This window comes from Harpia harpyja, chromosome 13 (genome assembly GCF_026419915.1).
Source record: "Harpia harpyja isolate bHarHar1 chromosome 13, bHarHar1 primary haplotype, whole genome shotgun sequence".
Lineage (NCBI taxonomy): Eukaryota > Metazoa > Chordata > Aves > Accipitriformes > Accipitridae > Harpia > Harpia harpyja.
Window position 1 is genome coordinate 13897592 of NC_068952.1, and position 23261 is coordinate 13920852.

The window sequence follows — 23261 nt, forward strand, 5'->3', positions numbered from 1 at the left end:
GTTTCCAGTCTATAAAATAGAGGCAAGGCTTCTTTACTCACAGATCTAAGGATGTTTGCAGTAACTCACTCACTCGTGTGTCTGAAGGATGGTCTTGCTGAGAGCTCAAGGCAGCAGCAGGGCATGCTTTTTGTTTGGTTGGGTTTTTTTTGCTTGTTCAACAAAACAGCACACCGAAGCACACAAATCCCACCTGAAGAATTTACATAAGGCTCTGTCTCAGGGGGAAGGGGCCCTTTTCTGAAGGAAACTGTCTACAGGCTCTGAATTCCTAGGGCACTTTTCCTAGCTAGGGGAGATTTTTCTCTCCATACTCCCGATGCTTTAAGCATCTTGAAAACCTGGCCTGAGGCAAGTAATAAATGGGAGGTGGGGGCATGGAACTGGAGCTGTAGCGCCTTGTTCTTCTTGCTTTTGTTTGTAAAATGAAGCATTTTAAAGGGAATTTTTACTGGGCTGGACTGACTGCAGCACCCATTTACCATAACTTAAAGACCATGGAAGTAGTCTATATAGAGCCATTCTACAGCAACAGAGCCCATGAGCAGGTAGGAAATCTAATACCTGCTAGTAATTAAGACCAGAACTTGGTGGCTAATGATGTCCCATTTATAGCAGATTGATTGAAAGGCATCTCTTTCGACAAGACTACGGGATGTATGGAGATGGATTATTTATGTAGTTTGCAGGCAGCCACGCTCAAATTCATTGCTGTGGCAGCTGCTCATAAAATTTGCTGGAAAATCTAGTGGAGACCAGGTTTTGATGAGAAATTTCACGGCGTTTTCCTCTAACGTGAGCAAGCATAAACCTCTTGGGTTTATTTTCTGTTGCAGATCAGCAAGATAACCACACTTTTGCCTGAGTGGGTGGAAGGTGCTGGGGAAATGGGGGCTGCTACCACCAGGTCTGTGCTGCTCTCCAGCACCACATTTCTCCCCAGTCCTGTTCAACAACATCCACAGACAGTCGTTACAGGACATGGCTGCAAATGCCAGGGACGTGCTCGCGAGGCAATTGTCCATTTCTCTGTACGACCGCAGAGCTGTCACTCAAGTGCAATCAAGGAAAACACTTAGAGCAAACCAGGATGTTGCAATGGGTACGTAGCTTTTCCTGACCAAGGAGAAAGCAATGCATCACACAACTAGATGCTGCTGCTTAACGTATGAAACACTCTTGGCTAAGAGATTAGATGGTGCGCAGCATGGCTGATGGAATTTCTGGTTCTACTTTCTATTTTCCCTTGCCATCGAGCACATGGCTGGAAGTTACAGGAGACACCGGGGAGCGTGGCTGGCTGGAAGCGGAGGGGGAGATCGCCTATAGGCAGCTGTAAGAAACGTAAGGTTACAGAAGTGACAGTCCCTCTGGCTTAACATCCAGCGAGGAAAAACTTCCCCAAACTAGTCTGAACGAGCCTTCTTAGACTAGTCTTAAGGAAATCACTGTTCGGATTGCTGGAATCATTATATTATAATCGCCCAATGAACCCTCCCACAAAGCGCCCGACAGTATCAACTTCTGAGCGTAAATCGAGATGCTTCTCCTAAACGGCTTACCCCGGACAAGCTGTGCTGCCAAAGACTGGCACCGGCCCCGCCCCCCCGCCCGAAAGCTGCGGTCAGCAGCCCGCCGTCTCCCCCTCCTGCCGGGCGCCCCTCACGGCCCGCGCTCCCAGCGCGGCGGCCGAGCAGCAGCCGGAGCGCTCGCGGCGGCGGGGCGCGCGAGGCGGGCGGCAGCCGCGGGCGGAGGCGGCTCGCGCCTGCCCGCCGGCGGGGGGCCGGGGCCGGGGCCGGGGCCGGCCCGCCCGCAGGGGAAGCGGCGGCTGCCAGGGCGGGCGGAGTCGGAAGCACGACAGCACGGGGCGCTGGGGCGGCGCTGGCGGCGGCGGCGGGAGGAGCTCGGCACTAGCTGCCGTGCTGGGGTCGCGGCGCACGGACGGAGCCGGGCAGCGCCGCCGCCGGCCCCGCAGCAGCTAGCAGCAGCAGCAGGAGGAGGAGGAGGAGGAGCCGCCGGAGCCGCCTCCCGCCGCCGCCGAGCGCGGGGAGCCGCCGGAGCCGCTGCCCCGGGCGGCTCATGAGCGCCGGGCTGCGGCGCCGCCGCTGCCTGCCGCCGCTCCGCGGGTGAATGAACCTGTCGCGGCCGGCGACGGCGGCTTCGCCTCGGGCTGCGGTACCAGCCTCCCCCCCCCCAAAATGGACGGTTTCGCCGGGAGTTTGGGTGAGCGGCGGCGGGAAGCGTGAGGGAGAGGGCGGGACGGGACGGGAGGCACGGGGCAAGCGTGCCGGCAGCCGCTGGCCAGCCCGCGGGGGCGCGGGGCCGGGGGCGCGCACCTGCGGCCGGTTGGGGTGCCGGTCCCGCCGGCTGGGGCTGGGCTGCGCCGCGCCGCGCCGCGGGGGCTGCGCGGGGCCGGGCGGGCGGCGAGCACCGGCCCGGCGGCGGCCGGGGGCGACGCGGTGCCGGCCAGGGCCGGTGCAAACACCGTCCGTGCCGCGGCGGACGGGGAGGGGAGGGGATGCCAGCGCGAAATCTGGTCAGCTTCAAACCATCTGTTGCGAGAGCTCCGGCTGCACTTGCCTCCTTTGTTCTTCCCTCGCCGTGGGCTTGCGCTTCCCCAGAGTTAGTTGCTTGGGTTTGGGCTGTTGGTGTTTTCTTGTTTGGTTGGTTTTGGTTCGGGTTTTTTGCGTGTGTGTGTGTATTTTTTTTTTCAATACTATTATTTTATTTTTCGTCCCTCCCTTTTGCTGCCGGGGTGGGAGAGACTCCCGGCCGGGCGGGCGGGCGGGCGCAGCGGGCCTGGGTGTCGCAGCGAGATCCCCGGGAAGCGCCGCTGCCCCGGGCAGCCCCGGGCCAGCTCTCCCCGTGGCCTGGCTCAGCTCGGCCCCGCCGTGCTCGCTCGCGCCCCTTAAAAGTTGGGAGCGGTGGCAGTGTCCGCGGCGATGTCAGAGGCGGGGGAGCCGGCGCCTTCCCGGTGGCCGCGCGTCCCTCCGTGTGCCCGAGGAGTCCTCCCGGCTCCCCGAGCGTCAGGTTCCTCTGCCTGGAGCTGTGGTGTGACCGAAAACATGTACTGTTTTCACAGTTCGTTTATCCAGATGTTCCCAGAAAACTGATAGGCTGCGTTCTCTTCAGTTTTGTTAAGGCTGCGGCAAACTGTCATTGGTTTCTTCAAGAAAAAATACTTCACCAGCCCACTTTCCGAATGATTCGGAGGACAGATTGCATGTCGTACGAAGTCGTCCTGATTAAAAGTGTGAAGTGAAAATATATCCAAGCGTAAGAATTATAAAGCCTGTACGTTGCTATGCATTTGCTGCAAATTATAAGCGTAACATAGGTCTGACCGTTCACTTCGTGGTGACGTTACGTGTGGTGCCTACCTGCCGCTCTCTTGTACGCCTTCTGTTTGCTTTCAGGGCTGCTGCATCCGTGGCATTTCGTGATCAAACTCGCTCCATCTTTTGTAGAAGAATAAATCTGTGCCTCTAAAAATTAGATTAATTTATTTTTATAGCACTCCTGAGGAATATGTAATAATAGTGAATAGTTCTCAATTTTCTGGAAAAATTGACTCATTTAAATACTTCTGAGTGTGATCCTAACCTTTCAGGTTTTTGAAATGTCAACTCCAGCATTTTGGGCACCTGTCCAAACCAAACTGGTGCACCGTAATTAACAGTACGCTTTGGGAGTTTGGCTCTTTGCCTGATATACTCTCCTTGCTCAAGTAACTTCTGTGGTCACTTTAGATCCGACGATCAAAAAGCGACACACGGAGGAATTGTACGGGTTCTGTTCCCGGTTTTCAGAGGGAAGATTATGCCTGTGGGTGACATATGCAAATGTGCCACTGTTAATATTTATGAACCTCTTTACCCAGTAGTGGAACTGATCACCATATCAAAGGGCACCGATACTGCTTTTAACTCATGGAGTGTTGGCCCTGCTGAGGTCGATATTTAGAAATAACTGTTTTCTCTTGGAAGTGGGGAAAAAAACAATTATTTTGAAATAATAAAGCATCATTTTCCTGCGCGGAGGTTGCTTGCTGAGTAATGGCACGGGCTGGTTGGGTGGCCCAGCATCTTGCGCTGGAGCAATGGTGATGGGCTCTTCAGAGCATCCTGCTTGCCATATTAAGGGAGGCTCCATCTGGACCTTTAATTTTTTTCCCTGTTTGGTCAGGAATATGCTGTGATTTTATTAGAATTTAATGAGGATTAAGCTCAGCTCAACCTTTTAAACTGTGTGTCATGATATTCACTGTTAGTTGGCCTTTGATTTTGCTTTTATGGCAAGCACTGATGCACGGTGGTTTTCTGGACTTGGGCTGAGGAGAGGGCATTCCCAGAATCTCCAGCTTTGAAGTATGAAACTTTATGTGACTTTTTCTTGTTTTCAGGTTTGAATCATGCTGCTTAGTCCTCTTCTGTATTTATAATCACTTGTTGGTTCTAGCTGCTAGCAAGCATGTAGCGTTCACAAAGACGTGTGAATTGTTCTGAGATTTTTCTTTTAAACATCTCTAATTAAAATCTAATGGCTTGAATTTAATTAGCTGTCTGCTAAATGTCTTTTAGGAAGGCCATAAATTAATGTAATTTAGAATGAAATGTAAAAATTAATTAAAATTATTGTTGGCAAAACTGTGCTATCTATGTATGTGCATGCTCAACCAGTCAAGCGAGCTCATTAGAGAGCAAGTTGTCCTTTTAATGCCTCCTGTCATTATCTGGAAGGCAAAATGTTATTACAGATCGTGCCCTCCAGCACAGGCAGAAATACCTTCTTACATGTCTCTTGCAGTTGAAAATACTTTACGCAGCTGTTTTCTTTTGGCTTCCACATTGAAATTTTTATGAGAATAAACGATGAAAGAAACCATTTTATATGTAATTTAGAAAATTGGTTTGATTATTGGTTTAGTAAATGCTTATGTAGCAGTACTTAAGAGTATACAATTACTGTATACAGTAAAAAAAAAAAGTATTATGAGTTAACTTGCACAGCTGAAATAGGTATTGATTTACTCTTTTGATAAAACACTGAGTTATTTCACATTTGCTGGGACTTCAGTACCTTCTGAATATCACCAGTAGCAAAGCAGTTACTGAATCCTATTTATTGTCTCAGGTAGGACAGTCATACCTTACATTTGAGCATTTCCAACATGACAGTTGTCAGAGGGCTCAATCGATTTTGGCCATCTGCTTTTTCAGATGCATGCCTCGAAGTGAAAGAATGTGCTTCTGAACGGGAACAAGAAGTCCAGGAACTTGGACCGAGTGCCTGGGCTCCTGCCTTGCGCCCTTGCCGAGACAGGAGCACAGCATGGGTGTCTGGCTCTGGCTCTGCCAACTTCTCTCCCGTCTTAGGGTCCTGATCAAAACAACTTGAAGATGGCATCTTCAGGGAAAAGAAAGCACTGTTAATTCCACCAAAAGAATCAAGCAGAGAGTTCTACCAAAAAAAAAAAAAAAAAAAAAAGGCAAACAAACCAGAAAGATGATGTAGGAAATAGTACAGCCAAGCCTGTCGGCAAGGCTCGTCATGCTTTACCCCCCTCTCCTCTTCGTGCTGCGCTGCTGCCCTGTATCTCTTCCACCCTCACGTTGGTGCCTGGGAGCCTGCGGTGAACTGGTTCAGAGATGCCCATCAGAGGGCTGCAGGACTGTAGGAGGCAGACAGTTTTGCCAACAGTAATTCTGATTTTTACGTAACGTCATGGATGATGTTCATTTACAGCCTTCCTGCTCGCCCCAGCTGTTTTGGCAGGTTTTTGCCCAGATTGGCTTGTTGGAGGGTAGGAGAAGTGTGACAGGTGGTGGGAGGGAAGCGGTAGGAGCCCTCAGCTGAGGGTAGGTGGGACGTGGTGGCACTTGTGTATGGTTGGCAGCTCTCAGGTTGGCTCTGCTCTATTGTGAACCTGCTGCAGTGTGGAGGGTGATGCCTTTCTTGGGCGTAAAATGCAACTTTCTGGTGCAGCTAATGTCCACCTTCAGCTGAAAGGTGTCTCAGAGTGCTGTCTTAATATGAAGCATTTGTCACTCTGTCACTTCTCTGCGGCACCTCTTAAGCTGTTCATTTATCTTCCTTCTGAAAGGTTAATTGGCTAAGGTATGAGATCTACTGGATCTAGGCTTGTGAAGAGTAAGCCGTGACTGGCTGCCTAGGGCTGGTGAGGGGTGCTCTTTGGTGGACAGTTTTCCATTGTTTTTAGCTGTTGCATTGTTTTCCCTTCTGAGAAAGCTTCTGCTAATTGAGCGCTGTAACAATAACTCATTGTAAACAAAGATATGGAAGCATTCATCAGATTATGTTAAAAAAATGACTACAGCTGTTTCGAAGTTTGTCACCAACTTATGGTATGGTATGATAACAACATGGTTTAAAGCATTTCAGTAGGACTCTCTCCAGCAATGAGGTCTGTGGCAGAATAGTAACTCGTAAAAATAAGAAGTCTCAACTTCTGAATTCTAACCGTGGTTTTTGTGCAGCTGTGCAGAATGCCCTGAAGCTTAGAAGTAGTCTTTACTGAAAAATTCTCTATGATTGAAAATATTTTCACAGAGAAATTAAAGTCAATCTTCTCTTGAAGTCTCAGGCAAGCAGAATAATTTAGGATCTTTTTTAAAGAAAAGCGTAGTTGAGCTTACGCATTTTTTTCAGACACATAGAAGGCAAAGGAGAGCTGTCGTGACTAAGTGGAGACCAACGTTTTGCTCTGCTGTTGTTATTGGAGGGAGAGCTGGAGAAATAAGAGATTATTTTTTTCATTTTATGTAGGATCTACGTATTGTTCTGTCGCTGTATATGTACTGCTACCAACTGCAGTATATGTGCTAACTACTCACTGGAGGGGTGGCATGTAGGTCAGTTCCTCATTTTTTTTCCCATTTCTTTTACTGGGTATCATATAAAAGTTGTTGGAAAACATTCCTGTTTCATAGGTGTGTCAAGTCTGCTTCGGGTAGCTACTGAGGCAGTGTTATGAGTAGGTGCTCTCCTCTGCATTGGAAGAGTCAACAGTGTCTGCTGAACCTGTGGCTTTGCTAAAACCCAGTAAGTCTTCTTCTCTAAAGCCCCCAGTGATGTGCAGGCAGGTATGCTAAGAGGGGTCAGGAGAGCTCAAGCAGAGAGGATCTTGTGGTCACCAGTGCTCTGAGCCTGGGGAGTGCGTGTGCATCATGATTCATCTCTGGCTGGGTTCAGTACCAAGAAAAATGAGCGTGTGGAATGACTAGCTACAGCAAGTTGGGGTATTTGTCATTTATTTGGGCTAGAATATGAAGTTTTATGGTTGCCCGTCTAGACTGCAAAAGTGGCCGTGGTGCAGCAGTGCAATTGCTCATAGCAACAGCGAGTTCAGCTTAATTCACGGGGCTCTGTTCGTGGGATTGCTGTGTGCTATTGTCAGTGTGCTAGTCTTCTTAAAAATAAAAACTTTGGCAGGACATCAGTCTATCCTGCCTGAGAAGGATGGCCTTGGTTGGTGCCAGCGGTGATTAAACTATAGCAGCGAGGAGGAGAGGCTGTTTGCTTCAGAAACTCAGTGGTGGCCCACCTTTTGCTAAAAGGGTCTTTAGTTAATGGGCAGTGAGGGGGAACCCTTTGCTCTGTAGCCAGCTGAGAAGCAAAGGATCGTGTGTTTAAAAAACAATCCTTTTTTTGCACAGAGCAATTGGCAATATTTGGCCTGGTTGTGAGTAACACTCTTGCTTTTAAAAACAAAAAAAGAAACAGAATCCCAAACACAGGAGTGTCTATTAGAAAGACTCTTCTCTCTCCTTTAGAAAGGCTTTTAATGCTTGGGATGCTGAGAAGAATTTTTGGCCTCACAGTGTGTTTTTCATACTCTTTAACTGAATATTTTTGATATGGGAAGTACAGTTATCTGACAGGATTTTCTGTTGCCTGAAGAACCTGCTCTGAAAGGATTTTTTTTTTCTGTGCTTTATATCATGAGGTACGTAAGAGGGGAAAAAATTGGTCAAGAACAGTGCTCTTACAAATCCTCTGAAGCATCGTTTTGTTTTGTAAGCAGCATGATGTTGCTAATTGTGCTGTTAGTAATGTACAGGGAGATCTGTATGTCAGTCCTTGCTCTTCAGAGCAGCTCCTTCCCTTCTTGGTGTGGTTTCTATCATTTATTGAGGTTTATTTTTCCCTTCTCTCTTTAGGTCCTTGCTAAATCTAATCCTTAATGAATGCAATTTTAAGGCCAAGAATGTTGTTCCTCTTTTACCCACACATAATGTAATACGGAAGGGTGTTAGAGGGTAATTAATTTTATAGCACATGGCATGTATGATGACAGTGCAAGTCTCTCTGCTCTTGCTGGTGTTGTGCATTTCTAGCAGGGACATTCTGTTTAGGAGATGAGAATCACCTGATAAACAACTTTTTATAAGCTTCACTAACTTCCTTTTCAAGAAATCTTTCTACAGTTACTTAGGAGCTCAGGTGGAGCTGCTGCTCGCCTCGTTTTTCCTCTGTAAACAAGTGAGCACAGGCACCAACAGTTTAAAGAGGAATTGTTTGCCTTTTTTTCTTTCATCTGCTTGTTTAAATGGATGCAGAATGTTGGTTTTCTAGGCTTTTCTTTCATCGGGTGCTGAAGAATGGATACCTGCAAACACCACGTGGTGATGTGCAAGCTCTTCTGAGAGTTTTGAGTCATCTTTAGGAAACACACATATGTGCACTCAGATTTAAAAAGGCTGTGTTCCTGGAGAAGCTTGCCATCTGAGCTGATAATTCAGACAGTCAGTGGAAGTAAATGGGTGGTGCTGCTGGAGGGGTGGGATGTGAAGAGAGACACCAGAGTCGTTAAAGGCCTGAGTTTATTGCTAAATCTTGGAACGTACAAAATGTTTTTCTCTTCTGCTTTTGCCCCCCCTTTTTTTTTTCTTCCTGGTTTTTGTTTTTCTTTTCTTCCTCTTTCCTGCTCTCCTTTACTTCTTTTATTTAATTTTTTTTTTCTTTTTGCTCCATGTTTTAAGTATTTATGCTACATACCATCAGTGAGTACAGTATTCTTCTTAAGCTTTCTGCCCTAAGACTTTATACTGGGTTGGATGAACTAGGGTTTTTTTAATTAGTTTTTTGATTGTTTTGCCTCTCAGTGGGTTGCCTCTTCTGCTCATCCTCAATAGTTTCAGCCTAACTTGTTTACTAAATATAGCTGTGTCTTGATGTTAACTGCTGGTTTCCCAACTGCTCTCCTGACTTTTTTTAATGTCTGTACTGCTCTACTTTGCATGACAGAGCTGTTCATTGGGAAGGACAACGTTCTTTTAGCAAGTGTTGGAGAATCCAGTTTCTTTCTTTGGTTGTTGGTCTACACTGCCTTTCTCCCCCATCTAATGATGTAGATTGCATGCTCTTGCAGGTTTTAGGCAAGATACTTTGGATTGCAAATCTGTCTTACTGTAGAAGTAAGCTTACTTTTTGTATTTAAATACATTTTCTTTAGCTTTCTGGAGCTGCTTGTACGTATGAATGACATGCATAATAAAAGTGCAATGGAAGGGGCAAGAGACAACCAACATAGCTATGCTCTATAAACAGTTACGATATATTTTGGAGAGGTACAACTACCTTGGATTTCAGATGTTGTATTAAATTAAATACTCACTGTTCTCTCTCACCTGATTTTCTCTTGCTTCACTGAAACTCGGCTTGTAGCTGTGAATGCAGTGCTCCAGCCTGGAGTTGGTTCCCACTTCTCCTGCCAGTTTCCTTGGGCTTAAAAAAAAAGGGGAGGAGGGGCTGAAACCAAACTGTTTTATGTTTGAATGTATTTGGGATTTGTGTAAACAGTTTTAATGCATCAAGCTAAATTGGCAGGCTTTCATAATCCTCTGGGAAAATTGGGAGTTTGAAACCCAGTGGATAAGTTAAAGTCACAAATGCTTCTAAGCCCCAGATTTGGCTCCCTAAAGGGATGCTGTAAATTAGTTAGGCCTAGAAATGTGGTTTAGTTAAAGTAAATGAAAATGCTTTTTCATGAGAACTTTATAATTTTAAAGACAAAAGAGTTGGATTTCTTTATTCTGAGTTGAGGACACAAAAGCAAGAAAATGACTATTAACAAGAGAAATTTATATTTGCTGTCCAAACACAAGAGGTAATGATTTCACCACTTTTTATGGTTTTTAATTAAATTATGACATAAGGCTAATAGAAATTGTTTTAAAATGCTTAATTTCAGTCAGCGGCTCAGGTAAGCAAGCCCTCACGTGCGTAACTAAATTAACAATCCCAAATATACATAAAATGAATGGTAGAAGTATTAGTTTGCTTATGGTTTACTGTATGTTACAGTTTTTTTCCTCTTTGGAGAACAAAAGAAAAACATTGCTTTTACATCAGGGTTCTGACAAGCTTTGTGCCCATCGCTGCACAAAACAACAGCAGTAGGGTGGGCTCCAGTTTATTTCCTTCCCCCTTATTCATGGTCACAAGCAGACCATGCCATTTTCTTAAGAGGTTTCCTGTTGTGTGCATTATATGGATCTTTAGTTAATTAGACCTCTGAATTTTGTTGGCAAGCTCTGTTTAAAAATGGCAGAATAAAGCCCAGTCTTGCAGGTTCAGTTTTTGAGGATGGACGTCACCTCCCCAGACTAACTGGGTTTTTTTCCAGACTTTTATTATACATCTTACAGTACCTCTGGCTTTTATAACTAATAAACTTTGGATTGGCTTTGAATTGTAGATGTAATCCTTTAGGCAGGGCATGGCCGACCAAGTTCCTTTCCAGGAGCAGTAGATATTGAAACCTGACCATGTGGAATGGAAGGAAAAGTGTTGCTGTTAGAGATTTTCTCACACGTCTGGTTTGATGTAGCTGTGGTGAAACTGTGCTTTGAGTCGGAGCAGTTCTGAGATGACCGCTACACACGTACATCTGGGCTTCTCTGGGAGCAGCGTCCACTTCAGATGTGTTAACATGCACTACAACTGTTAGGGTTTGGGGCTTTTTGGATGCAATTTGATTGAATGGAGTTTCAGGAGAGCATTCCTGAAAATGCGCTTCTCAGTGTTTCCGAAGAGAGGTGTGAAAAGGAGGAACCTTCAGCAGTAGGAACTGTAAATGAAACTCTTTCAGCTGCAGGATTCAGAGACATGGCAATACTCACGTCTGCATAGTATCGCTTAGCTTTTTTTAAACAAGAACTCTAACAAGGAGAAAATTACAGCTTTGTTTAGCTATGAAATTCTGCATTGAACTGCTATTGCCTCCTCTCCCAACATGTACTGTGCAAATGCCATCAGAGAGATCTAGCAGGAAATCAGTGGTTTGTGTGCCTGTAATGCTTGCTTTCTGACCTCTAAATGTGTCCGTTAAAGTCATGAGGCAAGGGGGACGACAATAACAAGCAGTCCAAACTCTTTGGTGTTTGGGTTTTTTTTTCCCCCATAGGATAAGTATGAAAGAGCTCCAAGTTCCCATTGACAGGTTTGTGATAGCTGTAATAAGCACTGCTTTGAGATGGTTTTAGACTTGTGTGCATTGGGATTGGTGATGGGGAGGATTTCTGCGTGGCTATTTTCTAAACACTTAACATGTGGGATGGCATTTTTCTATGAAAATGATATGACATATTTAAGAAAGGTGACTTGTTGGCAGTCCTGTTGTCCTGGTTTGGATTTTTAGCTGTGTTTTCTATAATCTGTGACCATAGTATTTTCTGAAAGATGCTCAGAGGGGTGAAGGGTTGGTTAGCACGGATAAGGCAGCTGTTAGGCTGTGACCATACTAACAGTCTGCTTGTTCTTTGCCTGCCGCAATTCTTGGACTGAATCCTCGTTAGAGGAGTGAATGTATAATTTCTGTGAATATACAAGTTGCTTTTGGAGGTATATATAGTGAAATGCTTAGGAGCTTGATTTCTTTGAGTTTATTCTTTACACTGAAGAACCAGAGTAATAAGGCCATTTATTTAGCCAGCATAGACTTGATGGTGGTATTCTTGATGTAAATGTGATTTTTTTTTTTTTTTAAGTATTATTATTTTGAATTAAAAATGTGTTAGGGGAGATGCTGTTTCTATCTGTTAACATTTTTATTTTAAATTGTTTTAACTTCTTTTTAATAGGCTGGATCTGCAAAAACTACTGTAGCTTGGGCAAGTGTTTAGCCTGAAGCTGAGAAATACCTGAAATCTTGTTCTGAATTTAGTACGTGTGTTTGTTTTCCAGGAAAAGCTTCCTGGAGGATATATGCCTTTTCTGCAGCATCCCTCCCAGTTTGTTTTCCTGTTGTTTCTCACCCCATACCAGAAATCTGTTGTAGTTGACGTGGCTGAGGACTCAATTCTGACAGGCAAGGCTAGAGGGAATAGGAACTGCACAAAGATACCATATGGGTGCAGGATTTTTGGTGAAATGTGGTAGACTGAAGGTGCAGTGTGCCCAGTGGTGATGAGGACAGATCCAGTAAGGCAGGGTAATAATAGGTATTTATATAATTCCTTGTGACTTCAAGTTCTGCGTAACAGCATGATATTCCTTAATTCTACAACTAAACTTGTGTTTCCTGACTTCACTAAGCCAACAGAACTGAGTTCTCCCAATTTGTACTGTTTTTTTGTTTGTTCCCCCCCCCCCCCCCAAGGTATTTAGCCTTGATTTAGACTTTGTTTCAGTTCTGTTTGATTTTTAAAATCCTATGACCATTCATGTATTATTGGTATTGTGAAGTTAATGGAAGCTATAGCTATGAAGTGTTTAGTGGCTCTATAAACAAAGAGGAAGGCGATTTGAGATATTTTCAGAGTAGCTTTAAAAAAGAAATTGCTTGTTTTCCTGTTAAACATAGAGGAAAGTGGGTATTGGGCATAGTAGTAGAAAACCGTAAGCAATTCAGATTCTTGGAAAAAACATGGTTTTTTTTCTGAACACTTGATCTGGCGTACTAGTGTTTCATTAGAAATGATGCTCCAGTATGGTGCTATTCCTGTGCTGTTTGCTAGTACAGCTAACCTGAGTGGTCAGGTACGAGCATTAAATAGGTGTGTATCCATATCCATTACTGCTCGTGTGCCTCGTCAGTTCTGGAGGTGAACGTGCTCACCAAGTGGGACTGCTACAGCTGGGTGACTGGGATGCTCTGTGGGTCGTAAGGTAAGGAATGTCAGCGGTGTGCCTTTTCCAGAGGACTGCAGTACCATGGAGGAAAGCAGATACAGAAATGAATCATCTCAGATGTCTTGTGTGCGAGAGAGTTGGGATCTGCTGTGTCAGGAGCTCTGTCCTCATCCCATTGTGGGTTTGGCAAGAAATGACTGCTGACCCCCAAGTGCAGTAGAGCCTCAGGTGGTACATCTCCAAAACCTACCCAGAACATTAGTCAGTAATTGTATTAGAAATTGATTTACATTTTTATGATTTTATTCGAAAACTTTCAAAGTGCAGAGACTGTGTGAGATTAACATCAGGCCTCAAGCTTTTCCATGCTAGCTGGTTTAGATGCAAAGAAAATAGGTCTAAGTTTGCAATCTGCAAATTTATAAACTCTGATGTTTAGAACGACTGCAGCCAAGAACGGAAAAACAGTCCACCTTTGTTCATGATGTGGAAAAATATATACTAGAAGTTACTGTTTAACTGTAGAATGGTTTGGGTTGGAAGGGACCTTAAAGATCACCTAGTTCCAACCCCCCTGCCATGGGCAGGGACACCTTCCATGAGACTAGGTTGCTCAAAGCCTCATCCAATGACAAATTTAATTCTAAAATAGACTTCCATTTTTTGTTTTTAGATGCCACACCTGTAGACGTTAATAGTTGTTAGTTATTTAAGTAATGTTGCAGATGCAAGTTTTTGTTTTAAGATGCATTGTGTGGAAAGTACCTATTTGTAGTTGATAACGGTGCAAATATACCCAATGAGCTGCTTAAAGACTTTAGTGTAACAAAAGTCTTATTGATTATATGTGCTAGCATTGGAGAGAGGAAGTGGGAAAGATACTGATGCAGGTTAAGGGAGTTAAATATTCCAGGTAATCTGCAGCAATTACTTCTTTAGAATTGTTAGGTACATAGATTGTATTGCACAGGAGGGAAAAGAACCCTCCTGTCCCGGTCTTTTCAGCATGACAATTTAATACATTTAGATTTAATATTTGCAAGAATCCTACCTGTAAGAGGGGATAGCTCTTGTTATGCTGTTGCATGCCCTTCTGGGCTTGTAGGCCAAACAGCTTTGTCATTGTGGGTCTTGCAATTATTTGGGGTGTGGTCTGGACATCTTTTTGAAGATAACTTTGACGTATGGTTCTACTTTTCACTCTGTTGCTTTTGAAGTAGAGAAATGGGATCCTGTGCTTTGGTGCATCAGTAAACATCCTGATAAAAGTTCTATTTAAAAAATATTTCCAACCTAAATCCTCGCCCTCCTTGGCTTTTTTTTTCTTTTTCTGTGCCAGGCCAGCAATGCTTTATTTGATATCAACATGCTAGTTTCCGCTTACCTGATTTTGTGGGCCCTTTCGCAGTAAAACTGCTGGCCCTTTCCTCAAGTGAGAGCTCGGGGCTGTGGTCCAGGTGGCTGTGTTGCTTTGTGCCTTGGTGAGAACCTGATTTCCAGCCCTGAGAGAGGCAGAGCGGAGGCTGGCTCAAATTTGTAGAGGATGCTGCGACCCTTCTTCTGTAGTGGGAGCCCACAAAAGGCGCTTGCGAACCTTTAAGAAGTGCTGAGGATGCTGGCAGAACCCCTGTACGTGCAGGGTCTGTTCTGTGTAAATGTATTGCCAAGGTAACTTTGGTGCAAAGGTATTCAAGCTGTGGTCATCAGATTGGCAGTCGTTATCAATCTCTGATCTCGGTGTACTGCAGAATGGTTTCTTTTGGGTTAAATATCCTGGTGTGCATTAGCAAACACAGAAAATATAGTTTGCTTGGAGGAACCTTATGTTGCTTTTACTTTGGGATAAATTGTCAGTGAGTTGTATGGTATCGGGCAGGACTTCATCTGACATCCTATTTTCTGAACTGGGATGAGAGGTTTTTTTCTATCTAGTCATCTGCATTTTGAACAGATTTTTCATCATTCATTTTGTACGTGTGTGCCAAGCTTGTGGTTCTGCTACAAAAAAGTATATGTGTGTATTGTGCTCTGCTCTTAAAGGAATATGGGATTGGGAGAGTATTTAATTTGAATTCTAGTAGTCAAACGTTGAAGTGGTCATCTGTCTCAACCATGAAGAGTGTAAGCTGTTTACTACTGTGTTAAGGTATTTCAAACCATAATGCGTGTAAAGATTGCAAGCTGTGCAAGCAGCAAGCAGTGTCTCTTTCTCTGTACCTGCAGAAAGACTTACAGCTATCCCTGAACGTGGCTGGAGATGTAGGAGGGAGGGGAGGCTCTGAGCTGCTGGATGAGCACTGCTGTACACATATGCTCTGAACCCTGGGCGCTCGCCTGGGACCAGCAAGGAGTTGTTTAGTGGGAAGGAGGAAGTTACTTAGTGCATTGAGCAAGAGAGTGTCTTTAAATGAAGTGCGAGAGTGCGGCTTCCCCCCAGCCCTGCACAGGGATCACTCAGCATTTTTTCTCATTGCCTTTACAGGGGCCTTGGACCTTAGATGCCCCTCTATTCAGTCTGTTTCCTCTGTTTTTCCTCTGTTTCCTTCCATTTATTCGTCAGGTCTTCCTATTTTAAGTGGTACTGAAAATGTGGGCCACCAGAGAGTTAAATGTCTGTCCTTTAACTCAGATATTTATGGGCTGTAAACTATGCATTTGAAATTCTGGCTATGCTGAAGTCAATAATAATAATTAAAAAAAAAAAAAAAAGTCCTGTTAGTGTTGACCGAGCAGAGGTTTTACCTTTTGTTTCCCTCCCCTGAACGAGGCCCCGTTCCTGTCCTTGTCCTGCTCCAGTTCTCTGGCATTTCTCGTCTCCATGCAGGGAGTCCTTGTTGGCCCCTGGGCTGGCAGAGCTGAACACAGCTTGCTTCTCCTAAGCCTTACAAATTTGGGGTAAGGGCTGGGGAAAGGTAAAGAGGGGAGGTGATGTCTGTGCAGGTGAGATTTGAACCCCAGATGGGACTTGGCTTATGTGATCACCCTCCCCCTTCTCGTCTGTCCCCCCCATATCTAAATACAGTGATTTGAAACCTTCAGAAATATGAAAATGAGAACTACTGTTTGTGCACTCTCTAGATATTGGTTCAGTTATTGCCTAGCTAAGTAATATAGGTATGTGTGTAATGGTTCTTGCTAACATGCTTTTAATTATCTGCATTTATGTAATTATTATTTGCAGTAGAAATTTCAATTTCCTGTTCCTATAGCTATAGCAGCTTTACCAGCAAAAGGGCTTGAACTGGGCTGCTGTTTTTGTGAATTAATGGCAACATTTGCTGTTTGCTTTTTATAGACCACAAAGGGATGTTTTTTCAAAGCTGTAGATAAAATGACAGGGAATTGTGAGAAAACAAAAGGGAATTGACAAGAAAGCATGCATAGAGTATTTGCAGCATATAGCAGGTATTGTATTTATCGGTATTGTGCGGATTTGTGTTTGATAGGGTCACTTACATCTGCCTTTCAGCCTTTAGTTGAAGTTAATTTAAACAGATAAAATTTGAATAGTCCTTATTTTTGTTTCCAGAACTGATTGGCAAGTTTCCAGACTCTGGTGTGTGCATATATATAACGCTCCCTGCCCTGCACACCCCCCACCCTGATTTATTTAAAGGGACTGAAGTCTGGCCTTTTTTAGTTCATAACTGAACATTTCAAAGAATGCCATTACAGTTTGTTCTGGACCTGGTCATATCTTACATTTTCAGCACAGTCTACAACAGGTCTTTTTGACGTCTACAAAAACTGCATAAAATCATTACATAGTGCACCTATAATCTCATCAAAGTATATATGCATTCTTCAGTGGAAACATTTCTATTATATTATATAGCCCTATTTTCAGGTACTTTCTGTATGTATGATGAATACATATTTTAGTTTCTTTTCAATATTATTTGGTCTTGATTATCTCATGCATTGCAGTATGTATTTTGGTTTTGCAAAACTTTAAGCTAACTTTGAAGCAGCTTTTTTCCTCTTTCCCATATCGCTATTTACAAGTCTTTTTCATGCAATGTATGTATTAAAACTCAAATACCTTCAAAGTTAAACTAATTGGCAGGTAAAAGAAGATAAAAGTCTTTATTAGAAAGAAGTGACTTGCCTAAGATGAACAAGAAGCTACATTTTGGCAAACAAGTCTTCTGTACTATTACACGATCTTTGTGTATGTACTTTTAGAAGAAAAATGGGTAGGGTTGATGCCATCTAAGAGTTGCCTGTGCACTCGTAACTCTTCTTCATCAGCTTAACTACCCTGGGATGCTAAGGACCCTTGAGTTGCAGTACTGGCTGAACAGCCTCTGGTACCAGCTTCTGCTTTTGATCTGCATCATTCTCTGTTGTGGAACAGGGGTGTAGAAATAACCATTTCATAGTGATCCATCACCTGTTTCATCGGCTTTGATGTGTATGTGTTAATGTCCCCTCTTCCGTGCAGTGCACAGTACATGTTGCATCCAGTGTTTCCCTCTAAGCTCCATGAGGAGTGGGTGGTCGGTGGCCTTGAGCCACGTGCTACCCATAGGCACCGTTGTGGCACCCCGCTGGGGTTTGGGGTTACCCATCTGGGGGAAAACCCTTGAGATGTTGCTCAAGATGAAAACCATCCCTGCGGCTGTTTGCTAATCCCACGGCACGTGTGGTCCTAAGCGGTGTCTAGGGAAGCTGGAGATGGGTCGTGCGACAGCAGAGACTTCTGTGTGCTTGCACGGAATAGGGGTAATGTTAATCACCAGATATTAAATGCAGTTTTGGCTTGCTGTGAACAAGCAGCGTTGTAGTAGGGAAGGGAAAGGCAGACGTCTGCCCCTGGGATCGACGGCTGTGGGAGCCACCCTCGGCTACTCTCTGGGAAGTGTCACTGGGATGCTGACAAGCTGCAGCTGACTGGAGTGGTGCTCTGCAGAGCAACTCCTATTTCTTCCTGTTGTGTTAGGCTGCCGTAACATGTGCTCCTTGCTATAAATACCTAGATTGTCCAACACTCTATAATTCTGTAGAACTTCCCCTCTTCCTCATAGTATCTGTATGGATGTTTTGTTGTGGGGTTTTTTGTTTGTTTTTTAAACTTCGGTTCCTCGGGGAATATTGTTTTCCGTTTTTCACTGACTGCCATTTAACTTCAAGTTTTTGCTGAAAAATCCTTGAGGTGGGTCCTGAGTATTTTTGCTGTTAGCTGCAAGGCTGCGCTCTAATCCTCCAAGAAGAGGCAGGGAAAGGTGATGATCATCCTGCCAGCGTACTTGATGGCAGAAAAAGATGGTACTGCGGTCTTCCTTTGCAGTGCTGCTGCGCTAGGGAGAATGGTGGAGGTGACATGTGCTTTACATTTCTTTTTATACATTAAAAATGCATAGATTGTGAAATGGGGAGGCCATCCGTGCTGTCTCTAACTGGTACCTCATGGATGCCTTAGCCCCAGGTGGTGACTGCACTCATGTTGATGCCCTGGCTTAGGATCCCTGACAGTGTGTCCCCAGCCTCGTGGTGGTGACAGAATAAAGTCATCCCTCAAATCGCTATGGTATGCAGGCAGCAGGTTAGCACAGCCGTGCTCTGCAGTTAATTCTGTTTGTCCAAATCTGGTGGTGCACGACATGCACCCCATATTCTCCTACTGTGCTCTTGGTTGTCATGGGCTGGTTTATGTCATGTCAGTCTTTTTCTAACCTGTGCCCTGCTTGGATGCTGACTTTGAATGGTTTCAGCATTACAGAAGCAATTTTCTGTCTCCTGGAAGGAGCTGTTAGAAGAGGTTTTAGCAATTTAACTTTTGTGCTATGTTAACCATCAATATTCTCGAAATGGAAAACTGAATCACGTTGATGCTCCGAGAACTTGACGTGTTGCTGGGCCACTTCAGGGAGCTTAGAGCAGGAGGGTGCTGCTGCTGCTGCTGCTGCACTGTACTGGCAGTTCAGTCCAACAAGGATCTTCTCATCAGTTCTCTTCTAACAGAACCATCCTTCTTGTTTAATAAGATGATGGCTGCCTTATGGCTTTCTTTTTTCCCCTCTTCCCTTCTTTTAATTTCGCATGTGTGTTTATGTACTAAAAGCATCAGGAAGACCATTTTCCATACTAGTATAACACTGAAAGTAGTTATGTTTCTACTTGTTTTTAGGGACAGTTTACTCAGTTTAGTAAATTAAGAAAATTTTTTGTTGATGTTTGTAAAATAGACTCCTGGAGTTCCTGAAGGCTTTTACATTTTTGGGGTTGTTTTAATGTTTGGATTTTTGGATTCTTTTTCTTTTGTTTGCAGAATGGTTAATGCATTTTAAGGTAACTAACTATGGAAATATGACACAACTTGTTTTTGCAGAATACAGCTACACTTTTTTAGCATATATAATCTTATTTTAAAAGCATTTACATTGGAGAAGAGGGGTTTTTTTTATGCTGCAAAGTACGTTCCACTTCTTTGTTAATCATTACAATTTGATTATTTTGTTTGACGTGACTCATTTTTTCCAAGGACTTTTATTGCGGCAATTACACATGTACAACAGGAAGCCTAGAAGGAAGTGCAACATCAGATCATTGAAGATTCCCTGCTACTTTTACAGCTAACTTTTATGTTTTGTGGTGCTGAAGTTAATGATTTCTTGCGGTGCATGTTCTGTTTCACGTGCATAGTTTATATTGTGTGTGCTTTATCACTGAGAATATTTTTTTGAACCCACATGTGTCAGTGTAATTAGTAGGAAACTTATCTTTGATTTTGTAATTGAACACACAGTTGTGCTTAAGTGCTTTCTGGTGCTGCTTCTTTTGTTGATCTAGGAAGTGACCTGTAGTAGCCATATAGAATAGTTACAATTATCAAGAGGTAGTGCAGCTCTTCTGCTACATACTGTGATCTTGTTATTGCCATGTGTGTTCTTTTGCAGTCATTTTGCGTTTCTCTTTCTGCTCTCTTTTGAGTAAGCCTTAGAGAGGAGCTGCATATTCAGCATTTCAGCTGTGTTCTACCTACCAGAAAAAGTTCAGTTTTAGTTTTGAGGCAGTATTTATAGTCCTTTGGTAGGTCATTGTTCCTGTTTGTATGAAAACATTACTAAAAGTGTCTGTAGGGGCAAACCAGATGGACTCGAGTTCTGGTTGCGTTCTCACTACGTTTCCTCCTTGGACCATGGATGATAAGCTGCTGCCTTTGGGACCGTGCTTTGCTCCACGTGTGTAAGCTCATCTGCGTGATACCGTGCTGTGCTGGACCCAGGAGGAGCTGGACCCAGTCTGGAGGTGTTCTCCAAAACTTGTGGCTCAGACCACGTGGTGTGTGAGGCTGTGTTGGAGGACCGCAGAGGGCTGGCAAGAGGCAGCTCTGCCAGCAGAGAACAGTGGGCTGCCCACTGCTGTTCAAGGAGAGGGCTCCTGAGTGTGGCCCTCCTGCTTTGGGAAACAAAGGAATTTTTTTTTTTTTTTTTTTACTAGTCTGCTTTTATAAACCCTCTTCAGGTGAAGACTGAGTAGTGGCTGCATTTGAGGGCAGAGAGATGAGAACAATGAAAGGTGAGTGCTTGAAGCCCAAATGTTGTCTTGTATAAAATGTTTAGGATTAGCCGTGTGCCCATCAGCATGATGATGGGTATATTTCTGCAGAAAATTGGCTAATTAATGATTTGGGTTTCCAGGCTAGACAGTTTACCTTGTGGTAACTGTTTTCTTGTGTGTCCAGGGGTGGCAGCGGTAACTCTTCTATTCTTTCAGTCATGCTGGAGAAGCTCTCCAGCCTTTCTGAGGAGTTTTGAGACTCTGAGCCTTGCAGGCTTGGTCTTGCCCTCCCCGAGGAGTCCAGGTGCAGGAGGCAGTGCCGGTGTTGTGTCGGTGCTGCCTTGGACTTCAGTGGATCACTGTTAGTGGCTGTGTAGGTGGTTACTGGGAGGATCAATTTGTCATCTCTGAGGGACAGAAGACGTGGGTCTTGGAACTGAGCCGTCAGATGGTGATCTGAAGCTTTGGTTTGGAAACTGTAGAGGTAACACTGTGCCTCTACCCTTTTGAAGAGCTCTTGAGTTGGAGGGGGAAAGAAATCAAAGAAGGTGCCAAGCTGTTGTATGCCGCCCAGTATGGCCAGCCTGCGGCCCTGTCCCCCTTTGCAAAGACCCGTCTGTCTCCCTTGTGGAGCTCCTGTCTGCCAACATGGTGAAGTTAGTTCACTTCCCACCCCAAAGATGCAAATATCTCCTTGAGGCATGGCTGCAGGGCTGATGCTGCAAGGGAGGGAAAAACGACTTGGTGTGGTGGTGGAGCCAGTTGGATGCTGTTGAACCTCCTTGTTCCTCTCTCTCCAAAACCTAGCAGCTTTCTTCCCCCTCTGTTCCTGTTCCTGTTCCTCCCCTTCTTCCTTTTCTTCTCCTTGTCACGCCATCCTCAAAAAAGGTGTGTGAAAAGAGAGACCAGGTGCTCCCATCTTGGGAATGGGTTTTCCTTTCCAAAGCCTTCTGAAAAAGGTGGATGTGTAGCATTAGGCTATGTCATCATGTAATCTCAAAAATCATATATAAACAAATGTATTACTGTTTTTTGAACCAAACCCCAACCTTGAATGCAGCTAATGATATAATTATCCCACTTGATTATCACTATTTGTCTAGCTGTCCTTGTTAAGGCAGTTATGCATATGTTCCCAATGAGAAAATGTATTGTAATTTGGTTTTGCTGTTGCTGTGTGATAAAAGAAAAAAGAAGCCAACCTAACTCAGTCTCTTGGCATGTATGTGTTTCATGGAAATAGTCTCAAATTAATTAATAACTTTTACTGAATATTTTGTTTATAAGAGCAGATTGCCAACCCCATATTCTAAAGCTAGTATGTTGTGGAACACCTAATCATAAGAAAAGCAAATAAGTATCAGATTACAGAATTTTTCTACATTAAAAATATGACCATATGTGCCTTTTAATAATTCCAGATGGAAGGCTGCTGGTTTATAATTCATTGTTTTGGATTTAATTTCTTCAGAATTCTTTATTTTTTTTGTAAACAGGCCAATCCATAGGTATATTACAAACAGAAGAGAAGAAAGGAATGTATTTGGTTTGCTAGGTGTATAAATCTAAACTTTTCACCTATTCATTCTCCCCTCCCACCTCCCAACGTTTTGGTTGTATAGCTGAGCTATCAGGGATGTGTCAGGTTTAGATTAGTTGTGTAGACCTTTACATAGATTATCATTATGTAGTCCCTAAGTGATTTCATTTTACAGCACAATTATTTTTTATATGTATTTTTAAGAAGCATAGTCAGATGCTTATCGAGAGTGTTCCCAGAGTGAATGTGAAACCTTTCAAATAAAAAGGTAAATATTTGAGAATGTTATAAAGCTCTGAAAACAATATTATAATGAAAATTGTTTTGCAACCATGGCTCTGGCTGCCAGCACTAGTGCACCCTGCAACTGCTTTTGAAAGAAACATACTCTGAGAGCTTGCCAGCTTATTCTCTTTAATGATTCCCTTCTTGGGGGGAGGGAGGGGAGTACTTTGTGTTTATCAGGTAATTTTAAAGACCCTTTTGTTACAGCTTAGAAACGGGCATAAGCTTGGTTCGTGTTGTCAAAGGCAGTGGTTAAATATCCCATCTCAGTACTTGCACCTGTACTTCCATGGTAAGGTGAGAAAAATGCAATTTTAGGTTATAGTTAATGGAGTCTTAATTGTTCCTGTATCCAAGGTGGCTTGGGACTCTCTTGCCTCAGGAGTGGTTTGTAGTAATCCTTCAGTGCTCTTACCCTCCTGCCCTGGGCAACTTGATCATTCTTGATCCCCATGGGGAATGCCTGAATCACATTTCAGGTCCTTATTAGTCCTTGTTTGCTCATTCTTTATGCTAAGGCACTAGGATATCCCAAGGTAATTCAGGGTGATCATTGCAGTTCTTACTATGCATGTCTATTTGTGTTTTCCTTGTTTTTTTTTTATTTACTACTTCATCACAGAGTTTTAACAGTATTTCATAAGTCAGTATTGTAGGAAATAATAATTGTACCCATGTCAATAGATTCTTTATTTTTAATTTCACTCAAAGCATCACATGGGGTCCATGCGTGACCTATTAATAATGCAGATGGTGGGCTTGGCATCAAGAGTGCCTGTTCTAAGTTGCTTTTTCATCTTCATCCTCCCTTGTTTTATTTCTGCTGCCACAGTCAAAA

General features: G+C 43.8%; 1 protein-coding gene across 1 annotated transcript in view; it reads left to right on the top strand.

The window, feature by feature from the left end:
* Positions 1–1974: 1974 nt before the first annotated feature.
* Positions 1975–23261, top strand: part of EML4 (EMAP like 4) — a 169510-nt gene continuing 148223 nt past the window's right edge. The window contains exon 1 of the mRNA XM_052806814.1: positions 1975–2223. Coding sequence (XP_052662774.1) covers positions 2199–2223 — 25 coding nt within the window. The 5' untranslated portion in view covers positions 1975–2198. The remainder of the gene's footprint in view (positions 2224–23261) is intronic.